Raw genomic sequence first — 12,433 nt, forward strand, 5'->3', positions numbered from 1 at the left:
CCGGCCTCCAGTCAGGAGATGCTCTTCGCCGAGGAGATGGAACGCCTCGAAGACTTGTCCGCGGACTCGGAGCGCCGGCACACGGAGCTCATGGCGGCAGTGGCATGGTTGCCTGAGTCTATCGATTCCCTCTCTCGGAGTGTGGCCGAGTTCGGGCCCTCAGAGGCCACCAGTCGGGCGGAATACCGGGCAGATCAGGCAGCGAGTCGGGCGGAATTCGGGGCAGCTCTGTCAGCGACTGGCCAGGTGATCAGTGGTGCCGTCCAGTCACTGGCTGCTCTGATGCGGTCAGTGGACAGGTCAACACGGGCACTCACTGCTGCCACACTCGCTGTGTCAGCCAGGCATCGCCAGGGCACCTGGCGCGCTGCAGCAGCACAGCGGTCTGTCCCTCGGCAGATTGGTGCACATGCTGCAGTGCTGGCCCGGGCGAGTGCCAGTGTCTCAGGTGACCAGCGAGCGCCTGCCATCCGCCAGCTTGCCGCCATTCCTCCAGCCGCCACTGCCAGTCCCCCAGTGGAGCTGCCAGGAGCTGCTGCAGCGACTGATGCTGGCCAGCCACAGCTGCAGCAATCAACAGCCGCCCGCTTGACGGCCAGACCTCGACTAGGCCGACCCCCAAGGGCATCTGCCGTCATGACATGTGCCCCTCAGGAGCCTGCCCCCAGCCTTGCAGCAGCCAATGGCCTTACTTTGAGGCGGAGCAGCAGGGCGGGCAGGGGCCAACCAAAGATGGCCAAGGCATCGCCCTAGCGGGCCAAATAGTCGAATGTGTGGCCATTTGTGTTTGTTTCTTGAGGCCGAGAATTGGATGTTTGTTTTTTGAAGGCCGATGATGTGATGTTTGTTTTTGACGAAGGCCGAGATTGACGGCCATTTTAGTTGCCCTATTTTGTTAATCCTCTCCAGGTTGTGGGAGCGAGTAATGTGTTTGAGTGTTTTTTGGGGGTTTCGTCTGTTTTTGGTTTTCATGTGGGAAGGGCCCAGAGTTTGTACAATAAAGCATTTTATTTATTCACATTGTCCATGTTTGATCTTTGAAGTGTTTGTTGCCTTAACCGGCTGAGGGCTTGCGGAGCGGCTGCAATCATGTTCTATCATTGGCACAAGCCATTCCCTGACAGGGGGCCTAGAAGTGACGTTCAATAAGCCGCCGACGGGCGGCCCTTGGACCTTATGCGTCCCTCCTGGGCTGGTACTCCTCGTCCTCGTCGTCCTCATGCTCCTCCTGCTCCTCCTCCTGAGGTGGTGGTCCAACGTGAGGTGGCAGTGCCTGAGTCCTGCGGATAGCCAGGTTGTGCAGCATGCAGCAAACGACGACGAATTGGGAGACTCGATCCTGCGAATACTGGAGGGCTCCCCCGGAGCGATCGAGACAGCGGAACCGTTGCTTGAGCACGCCGATTGTTGGTTCTATGAGGTTCCTCGTCGCTTGATGGCTCTCGTTGTATGCCTCTTCAGCAGGGGTCGTGGGCGCGCGGAGCGGGGTCATGAGCCAGGTACACAAAGGATAGCCTTTGTCCCCGATAAGCCATCCTCTTGGGGGAGGCTGTGCCTGGAACATGTCAGCCATAGTTGTCTGTCGCAGGATAAAGGCATCGTGGCTGCTTCCTGGAAAGCGGGCATTGACAGCTAGGATGCGCTGCCTGTGGTCACACACCAGCTGTACATTGAGGGAATGGTAGCCCTTCCAGTTGCGGTAATCCTCGGCATGCTCAAGAGGTGCCCGCAAAGCCACATGCGTGCAGTCAATGGCGCCCTGCACCATGGGGAAGCCCGCTATTCTTGCAAACCCCACTGCACGCTGCTGCTGCTTGTCCAGGGTCATGGGGAAGGAGATGAATTGATGTCTCCTTCTGAAAAGGGCTTCAGTCACCTGGCGGATGCAGCAATGCACGGCGAACTGGGAGATGTTAGCGATGTCCCCAGTAGCAGATTGGAAGGAGCCGGAGGCATAGAAGTTGAGAGCCACTGTCACCTTCACTGCCACCGACAGAGACGTCCTGCGCATCAGCTGTGGCTGCAGATCTCTCTGAAGCAGCCGGCAGATGTCTGCAACCACCTCCCTTCGGAATCGCAGCCTCCTAACACACATCGCGGCAGACATGGTCAGATAGGAGGTCTGCTGGCGGTATACCCTGCGTGGGTAAGGCCTCAGTTGGCGACGCCTGTTGCCCCCTCTGCGTCTAGCCAGGGCTGCCACTCTCTCACGGCGTCTGTAAGCCCTTCTGGCATAAGGCTGAAATTCAGCGTTGCCACCCAATGCAGCCCCCATTATATGCTGGCAAACACTGAGCTCTGAATGAAGGCAAAGATAATTGGTAAGCTCTGGCCTGAGCCAAAAATACCTGTCCAAGTGTTGGTCCAAACCAGTAAACTCTCCTCCTTGGTCTCTGTCCAAAAAACCGTTGCACAAGAGTGAATGCTGCAAAATGGCTGGCCTTTATACTGCTGGGTAAGTGCCCTTTAATTAGCGCTCCCCGCGGCCCGGCTGGGCTGTGTACCGTTCCACTTCACAGTCGCTCGGGCCGCCCGGCGCACAATGGGCCGGCGCGAGTGAAGTTCCGGTTTGGGGCGCACAAAGGGCGTTGCACTATTAAATGACGTCATGATCTGCGCGCGCAGCAGGGCGCGCGCTAAGACTTTGCGCCGGCGCTAAATGTGTCCTGAAGTTGGGGAGAGGCGCAGATCGCGCTGCGCCCGGGCGATAAGTGCCTAGCGCTCGAGATCTACTCCTCCTAAGGCGCTAACGGCTGGCGCGCCCAACTGAATTTCTAGGCCTAAAACTTTACATATGAAAAATGTGTATTGTGCTATTACCCAGCATGCAATTATGTTCTTCCCACTCCCTCAGCCCATGACGTTCTTTTCTCCTGAAATTCACAGTTAGAAGTTACAGCACGGAAAGAGGCCATTCAGTTAAACTGGTCTGTGTTGGCGTTTACCCACCACATGAGAAAATAATTCTCATCACAGTTACCTGCCCTGTTCCCATATCCCTTCAACCCCTTTTCCTTCATCCTTCTCTCCAATCTAATGTTAAATGTTGACACAGTTTCTGCCTCAACCACTAACTCTAGAAGTGAATTCTACAGCCTCTCAACTCTCTGTGTGAAGAAGTTTCTCCTGCCCTCTGTTCTAAATCTCTTCCATTTAGTCTTGTATCTGTGGCTTCTTGTTCTTGATCCTCAATCACTGGAAACCATCTGCTTCTATCTACCCCAATCCACCCTTTCATAATTTCAAACTCTTCGATTATATCGCCCCCTAATCTGCGTTGTTCTAAAGAAAAAAGACCCGTTTTTCAAATCTTTCTTCATATTTATAATTCCTCATACCAGGCAGTATCCATGACAATTTGTGTTGTACCCTCTCTAGAGCAGTGTCATAGGTCCAACCACCTTCAGCTGCTTCATCAATGACCTTCCCTCCATCATAAGGTCAGAAGTGTGGATGTTCGCTGATGATTGCACAGTGTTAAGTTCCATTTGCAACTCCTCAGATAATGAAGAAGTCCATGCCCACATGCAGCAAGACCTGGATGACATTTAGGCTTAGGCTGATAAGTGGCAAGTAACATTCACACCACACAAGTGCCAGGCAATGACCATCTCCAATATGAGAAAATCTAACCACCTCCCCTTGACATTCATTGGCATTACCATCATCAAATCCCCCACCATCAACATCCTGGGGGTCACCATTGACCAGAAACTTAACTGGACCAGCCACATAAATGCTGTGGCTACAAGAGCAGGTCAGCGGCTAGGTTTTCTGTGGTGAGTGTCTCACCTCCTGACTCCCCAATGCCTTTCCACCATCTATAAGGCACAAGTCAGCAGTGTGATGGAATATTCTCCACTTGCCTGGATGAGTGCAGCTCCAACACTCAAGAAGCTCAACACCATCCGGGACAACACTTGATTGGCACCCCATCCACCACCTTAAACATTCGCTCCCTCCACTACCAGCGTACCGTGTCTGCAGTGTGTACCATCTACAAGATGCAATGCAGCAACTCGCCAAGGCTTCTACGACAGCATCTCCCAAACCCACGACCTCTATCACCTAGAAGGACACGGGCAATAGGCGCATGGGAACACCACCACCTCCAAGTTCCCCTCCAAGTCACACACCATCCTGACTTGGAAATATATCGCTGTTCCTTCATCGTCACTGGGTCAAAATCCTGGAACTCCCTCCCTAACAGCACTGTGGGAGTACCTTCACCACACGCACTGCAGCGGTTCAAGAAGGTGGCTCAACACCACCTTCTCTAGGGCAATTAGGGATGGGCACGTCCCGTGAATGAATAGAAAAAAAAATATCCTTCCTATAGTCTGGAGCCCAGTACTGCATGCAATACTCTAACTGAGGTTTTATTAGAGTTTAATGTAGGCCCATTATTACCTCTTACCATTTATATTTTATACCTTTTGTGATAAAACCTAGAATTTGACCCCAAGTCTCTTTGCTCTTCCGCAGCCCTGAACCTACCTCCATTCAATGTATAAGTATTGCTGCTTTGTCAGCTGAGGGACACAGATACCCACTTCCAACCACTCTGAAAAACTGCCTGGAACTCGTATTCGCTGCTTTCTCCCTTCTAACCAATTTTGAATCCAGTTCGCTATCCTCCTCCTAATTCCATTCCTCTTAATCTTCTCTAATCATTTCCCATGCGGTACCTTGTCAAAGGCTTTGCTAAAGTCCACGTGCACATACCATATTCCCTGGTACGGCCAGCATCTGGTACCTCGCTCGCACAAATAGACAGTCTTCAACTGTGACGCGGCAGAATGCATAATGATCTTTTGCATTACGGATATTACTGAAACCAAAAATGGAGAATCTCCGTGAGGCAGTAAACTTGCCAATATTTTAAAAGCGTTTACTGAGCTTAGACAATGGTGAATGTGAGGGTGGAGTATTGCAGTGAAACACAATCCTGTCCTCACTTGGCATCTAAAAAGCAGTTCCATTAAAAGCAATGGGGACCATGATTGTGGACAAATGGATGGCCAGTTTGGTATGTTGTATTTTTTCAATACCGTGTGCACTTTTCAGCTTTATACCCAATGGCAGCATCAAGTACTTCTGGGTCATGTGTGCCACAGATTCGATGTAACAAACAGCGCCTCTCCATTATCCCAGCAATATAACGATTATGCCCACCAGTGTAGTATTTGGTATTCCCATTTGCCACACTGACATTTCTTGTGACCCGTGTACCAAATAGTGGTTTTTGATACTATCCAAATATAGTTGTATTTTTTTCTACAGAGATATGGGAAAGGATTTTAATCCCCAGGAACAGGTGGGTTGTGAGCGGGCTGAGGTAAAAAATATTGATTTTTTTAGTGTGGGAGCGCACTCGGCTCCAACGCGCTCTCTTCCAGGTTTAACGGAGGCGCGTTTGGTGCCAGCGAGAAACTTACTCACCGAAGTCGGGGATTTGCTAATTGGGTGCAGGCAGGTACTTATTAGCTCAATTAACGAACTTAGGAGGTGTTAATGAGGTATTTTTAAATTGTTTTTATCTTGGCTCCAAATTTAACTTGGTCAGCACAGGTTTCCCAGGGATCAGGAAACTGACCAGGGAAACAGAGGCGAATTTGAGCAGCAGTACAGGTGGGTAATTTAACTCGTCATTGTCCCATCTGAATAAAAACTCACTTATTAGAGCTGCTGTTTCAGTTCTCTCTGGCAAAAATTTGGCAGAGAGTGCTTGAGTAGATACAGCTATTTTCAACCTTTGAGGATTTCAAATTTACAAGATCAGGGTGGGAGGCACCTTGGGTGTTTCTGACAGCACATCAGAAGAGAAACTCCATCACCATCCACGGCAACGATGACATTCTGTGGTGGGATTAGCATGTGCACAGGAGGGAGGTGCACGGGAGGGAGGCCCACGGGAGGGAGGCCCACGGGAGGGTGGCCCACGGGAGGCTTGCCCACAGGAGGGAGGTGATTGGGAGGGAGGCCCACGGGAGGCAGGCCCACGGGAGGGTGGCGCACGGGAGGGTGGCCCACGGGAGGGAGGCCCACGGGAGGGTGGCGCACGGGAGGGAGGCGCACGGGAGGGTAGCCCACGGGAGGGAGGCCCACGGGAGGGAGGCCCACGGGAGGCTTGCCCACAGGAGGGAGGTGATTGGGAGGGAGGCCCACGGGAGGCAGGCCCACGGGAGGGTGGCGCATGGGAGGGAGGCCCACGGGAGGGAGGCCCACGGGAGGGAGGCCCACAGGAGGGAAGTGATTGGGAGGGAGGCCCACAGGAGGGAGGCCCACGGGAGGGAGGTGATTGGGAGGGAGGCCCACGGGAGGGAGGCCCACGGGAGGGAGGCCCACAGGAGGAAAGTGATTGGGAGGGAGGCCCACATGAGGGAGGCCCACGGGAGGGAGGTGATTGGGAGGGAGGCCCACGGGAGGGAGGCCCACAGGAGGGTGGTGAACAGATGGAGGAGGACAAAGGGGATGAGGAGAACATAGAGGAGGAGGTGGATGAAGATGGAACACCCATTGCCAGACCAGCTACATTGCAAAGGTTCGCCTAGTGTGAAACATAACAAATGAAATCCTGTAGTCCGCTCCCACCACCAGGACCACCCCCACCTCCCCCCCGCCCCCCTCCCTTTGCACTAAATAGTCAGTCAACCACTCATCCACCTACTGCACATCCGCCCAATACATCCAGGCATGTATTGACCTTGACAGAGTATATTAATGTTTCTTTAATTGTAATGGTGTGAATTTTAAGAGTTAAGTCTGTGTGGTTAATGCATGGTGCCCCATATTAGAGGGATGCAGTTTTAACCCAACGTGCCAGGGAACTAATGTCCTGTGGCTGGGGGAGGTGCTGAGTGGAGGTTAGTGAAGAGAAACTTTTGGATATGGTGTCTTCACTGGGCCATTCTGATGGTAATTTTATGTGCATTGCAATATCAGGCCAAGACTGACATTGGTGATGACCTGGAAATAGCGTCATCGCTTGTTTGCTCGGGTGTAGAAGGTGCATGTTATGGTGAGACCTGCAAAAATCAGCAATTCAGAGAGGTCATTTTATATAATAACATTTATAATACACAGGGAGCAGAGAGCAATATACAGTAGTGCATTATTTATGCACATTGTTATTCTCAAGCAAAAGGAATTCAAGGACCATAGATTACATGATGTATTAACAGAGGTATTATTGATCTTGATATAAACTCTGCTAAATTGTCCAAAAAAAGTGTGTTTGAGTTATTCCAATATGCTGGTGTCCGCCAATAACTTGCCATTGAAGCACTTTGTGGGGAGATAGACGAGGGAGGATGGTGAGAAGAAGTCTGGATTAAGGGAATGTTGCCTGACTTAAGTGACTTTAAAGTCAGCCCTCACTCTAATGCAGTCAATAATGTACAGGTCCATGTCTTGCTGGTTCTTCACTGACGACAGTATTGAAGGAATCTGCTGCCCCAATGATGATCCTGACCTACTGCCTGAGATTTGCAGCCAGGAGATGCACCTAGTGATGTGCAAAGTAGGATAGAATAAATTAAATAAATTACTGGAATATGTTCTTGAAACTGTCTTAAGAATTTCTGCTCAAATGTACCACAATATCTAGAGTGCTTTGTACAGCAAACATTCTGATGGACCACAAAATTGTCCCGCTTAATTAGTATCTTTTGTTTTTTCTATAGAAACTGTGAAGGGCTGAATATCCGATACAGGACTTGCAGCAGTGTGGTAAGTTTTTGACTTTGAAAGCCCTTTTTTAGGTTTTTCCCTTCAGTAAACAAGTCCATAATAAAAAACAATGACTAGCTTTTCACCGATACAGGTGACCATTAGCTTCTGCTATCCACATGGGCCGTGGGGCTCCTGTCAATCATGGCTCTCAAGGGGTTTCAGCAGGGAGATAGACATGCACTTCTAAAATTTCTAGTCTATCTGACTGGAGTGAAAATACACAGAAGTAATTAGTAAAAATTCACACTGGGCAGATGCTTTTTGTTTTCATTCAGAGATTTGGTCAAGGAGAGTCTAGAAGGAGTTCTTTTTATTCAAAGTATTCTCCATAACTCTACCTAAAAATAGAAAGAAATGAAAATATGTATCATCTCATAAAATATTTCTTCATAGAAACTTGCGATTTTGGATCTCCTTTTCTTTCCAGCCATTCCAGAGATATCAGTTATGGAACTTAGGAACAGGAGGAGGCCAGTCAGTCCCTCGAGCCTGTTCTACCATTCAGTGAGACCATGGCTGATCTATGACCTAACTCCATATACCCGCCTTTGCCCCATATCCCTTAATACCTTTGGTTAACAAAAATCTATCAATCTCCGATTTAAAATTAACAATTGACCCAGCATCAACTGCCGTTTGTGAGAATTCCAAACTTCTACCACCTTTTGCGTGTAGAAATGTTTCTTAACTTCACTCCTGAAAGGCCTGGCTCTAATTTTTAGATGATGTCCCTGGGGAGGGGCTGTTTGCATTATAGAGTGTCTCTTTTCACTGCAATGGTAAGCGACACTTGGAAGTCAATACAGAGGCACCCAACCCTAAAAACACACACTACCCACTGCATAGTCATTCGAGAGCTTTCTGGGGCTTTGACTGGCTCCCAGGCTGAACTGTAACTCCGACTTCCCTTGAAATAAATAGATCTATTTGAGGTAGCAAATTCAATTACGTTTAATAAGTGAGATATGAATTCATTCCTATCGGCTTGGGAACCTGCTGATATTAGTGTATCAATGTTTAATACATTGCTTTCTCATCTAGGTCAGCCATACATTGGCCCAGAAATTCTGGTCGGGGGCTTCCCGCGGGTGTAAGCCCCCGACCTGCACTTACCTTGCGTGCCGGCCATTGAGCTGTGGGCCTGCGTGGAATTCCGATCCTGGGCCTCCTCCAACTGCCGGCGCGCAGTGCTTGCGTATCCCAGGGGCGCAGTTAGTTCGATGCGTGGGCCATGGAGAGCCAATGGTAGCAGGGAATGCTTCATTCATAAGTTTGACAGGAAGACCTGTCAAATCTATAAATACTATAAGCCCCAAAACATCACTATATCTTCAAATATTTTTTTTTTTAATCACATTTTTAAAATAAACTATAAATGACATGAAATAACTATTTTAAACAATAATTTAAATTTTTGAAAAAATTAATTACATTTTCTAATGGGGCTAAAAATAAACTTACCTTTCTTTAAAGTATTTAAAAATAATAAACCTGTGGAAAAAATGTTTTAATTTGAATTAATTCACCACTTACCTTGTAAAAAGCAGGCCTTACACCTGCTTTTTAAAAGTGTAACTCCTGGAGACTTACCCTCCTGGGAAAACCTGCAAAACAAACGTAAGTTCAATGCGCACGTGCTGCCTCTCCTGCGCACGTGTTCCACCACTGAACCCCTTCTGTCAGGGGAATGGAAGTGCCGGTTTCCCGCGCATGCGCAGTGCATGCACAAAACCGGCACTTCCATTGGGCTTACGGGTGAGTACCCCGTGCGTACTCGCCCGTGGAGACCCGAATTTCTGGGCCATTAAGTAGCAGACTCAGGAGTATCACCTGAACAGCTTAAGTATTCATCCACTAATATAGCCAACAGAATTTCTAGGTTTATGTGGTCCTAAGTGGGAGTATTTTGATTTTCCTTCCTCTTTAAGAGTGTATTAAATATTTGCACGCATTGAGCTGCTTTATCAATGATCAGCTGATCATTTTGGCAGCTGTTATTGACTAAATCTAGGTTGTGTTGTGAAAAAGGAAAGCTTCATAGAACTAAATACATTCCCATTGTTCCTCACATCCTGACAGGCATTTGCATTGAAGTAGCTTCTTATCACATTTCTCAGAAATGTTGTAAAACACTTCATTTAGTTATTAGAAATATTACACAGCAAGATCCCTCAACCAGCGATGAGATAAATAACCAGATAATGGGGTAGAACTTGGTATGCATTGCAGCCGTTTTTCAGGCATATAAAGGGTACAAAGCAGACCAATTTAGCAGTGAGACGGACTGCGCCCAGTCAGCGCAGGCATTGGTCCCGATGCCAAATTAGTGGAGCCCATTTTTCAGGCACCTGAAACAGGCTTTATGAATATGTAAATTAGGGGCCTGACGCCTGTTAAAGAAGCCCTTTGATAAATTCATTACCAATGAGCGGGGCTGATTTGGGCCTGGCATTGGGCCTGGCCCTCAGGATTCTTCAGTGCCCCCTGCACCACCTGCACCCCCAGCTACCAACCAAAGGTAAGTGTTTTCATAGAATGATACAGCATGGAAAGAGGCCATTTGGCCCATCATGCCTGTGCCTGTTCTTTGGTAGAGCTATCCAGTTAATCCCACTCCCCTGCTCTTTCCCCATAGCACTGTAAATTTTTCCCTTCAAGTATTTATCCAGTTCCCTTTTGAAAGTTACTATTGAATCTGCTTCCACCACTCTTTCAGTGAGTGCATTCCAGATCATAACTCGCTGTGTAAAAAATATTTCCTCATGTTGCCTCTAGTTCTTTTGCTAATCTTAAATTTGTGTCCTCTGGCTACCAACCCTTCTATCACTGGAAACAGTTTCTCCTTATTTACTTTATCAAAACCCCTCATGATTTTGAACACCTCCTATTAAATCTCCCCTTAACGTTCTCTGCTCTAAGGAGACCAATCTCAGCTTCTCCAGTTTCTCCACATAACTGAAGTCCCTCATTTTTAATTATTTTATTTATTGAAGGTTTAATGATTGTTTCTTTTTGGAAACACCGAGTTGTCTCGGAAGAAATCAGAATGTCAGCATTGTACTGCATTAAACCTCTGCCGATAATTGGCTACATGTTCCTCTGGTCAGTAAAGAGTGAAATAATTGGTGCAAATATAAAACAGATTGCCCCATTTTATAATCGCACTGACTTTTCCACTCATATTAGTGACCAGAGCAAAATACATCCCAATGTTTTAAATTTGAACATACTGTAGATCGGTTTTTGACAGAATATTTGCAATTAAACCTAAGATAGTGAATAAAAAATTTACTGTCTTGCAGCCTGATAGTGATAAAAGGTGAACTTTCACAGTGAACAAAGTATAATATAAATAAACTTTAAATTAAAATTTTTTTAAAGAGAGAGTCAAGCTCCATTGTTTTAATGCTGTGGCTGCACGTTAAATGCTGTTACTGATTCCTATGGGCAGACTGGTTTCCTGTGGGAATCTCCAGACACGGTCCTAGGAATCTCTTGCATCTGTTTGTGTGTTCTGTGACCTTTCAACCTGAACTGATACTTACGTAATTACTTATGCATGACAGCTGGGATTGCAACTGAATTTCCACCAGATGTAAAACATTTTTGATCCTTGATAATGTTTATTTAATTGTGTGGTTTGTTTAATTGTGGAGTGCACTTGCATGATAATCGAGGAGACTGTCTTTACCAAACATTGGATGTTTAATTCTTTCCTTACCAGACCACTAAATGCTAATGAACTCTGGTAGAATATATTTAGTCAGCTGATGATGCAGGGTCCACGTGTCTTGCAGTTTAGCTTTTAATTTCCATGGCGACTTTTTTATTGCTCTGTTTATGGTTATTTCCACCAACAAATGTCGGAATTTCAGAATTGAATGCTTTTCCGAGTGGGAGAAACCTGCTGTGAGATACTGTTCTGGTATTGTTACTGTGCAGTTAGACCCAGTCTGCAGGGAGACGCCCAGGGCAATGCTAAGGTCTATCAGGCCTTGAATCCAACACTTGTATGACTTTATCGCCAGGGTTAAAGCTTTTTTTAAATCCCCGCCTCCACAATTTTCTCTTCTCTTTTTCTGAAGGTGTTGATTTGAGCTGGAGTAAACCTCCCAGGGGATTACTCGTGGGAGTCACTGCCTCCCATGGGATTACTAATCGGAATCACTGCCTCTAGGGGATCAGTGTCAGTTGTGGCTCAGTGGGTAGCACTCTTGCCTCTGAGTCAGAAGGTCGTGGGTTCAAGTCCCACTCCAGGGACTTGAGCACATAAAGCTAGGCTGACACTCCCAGTGCAGTGTTGAGGGAGTGCTGCACTGTCGGAGGTGCCGTCTTTCAGATGAGACATTAAACTGAGGCCCTGTCTGCTCTCTCAGGTGGACGTAAAAGGTCCCATGGCACTATTTTGAAAAAGAGCAGGGGAGTTACCCCAGGTGTCCTGGCCAATATTTATCCCTCAACCAACATAACAAAAACAGATTATCTGGTCATTATCAGTGGGAGTTTGCTGTGCGCAAATTGGCTGCCATGTTTCCCACATTACAACAGTGACTCCAATCCAAAAAGTACTTCATTGGCTGTAAAGCGCTTTGAGACGTCCGGTGGTCGTGGAAGGCGTTCTATAAATGTAAGTCTTTCTTTCTATAGATGAGCATGAAAGCAACTGGCTTGTCATTGGTTCACTAATGTCCTGTGGCTC

General features: G+C 47.6%; 1 protein-coding gene across 1 annotated transcript in view; it reads left to right on the forward strand.

The window, feature by feature from the left end:
• The window catches only part of LOC147124691 (ADAMTS-like protein 1), a 145,448-nt gene that overhangs the window by 52,726 nt on the left and 80,289 nt on the right, over window positions 1–12,433 (forward strand). The window contains exon 2 of the mRNA XM_085983963.1: window positions 7,686–7,731. Coding sequence (XP_085840089.1) covers window positions 7,686–7,731 — 46 coding nt within the window. The remainder of the gene's footprint in view (window positions 1–7,685; window positions 7,732–12,433) is intronic.

This window comes from Somniosus microcephalus, chromosome 1 (genome assembly GCF_052327205.1).
Source record: "Somniosus microcephalus isolate GS21.2 chromosome 1, FLI_Smic_1.0, whole genome shotgun sequence".
NCBI classification, from domain to species: Eukaryota; Metazoa; Chordata; class Chondrichthyes; order Squaliformes; family Somniosidae; genus Somniosus; species Somniosus microcephalus.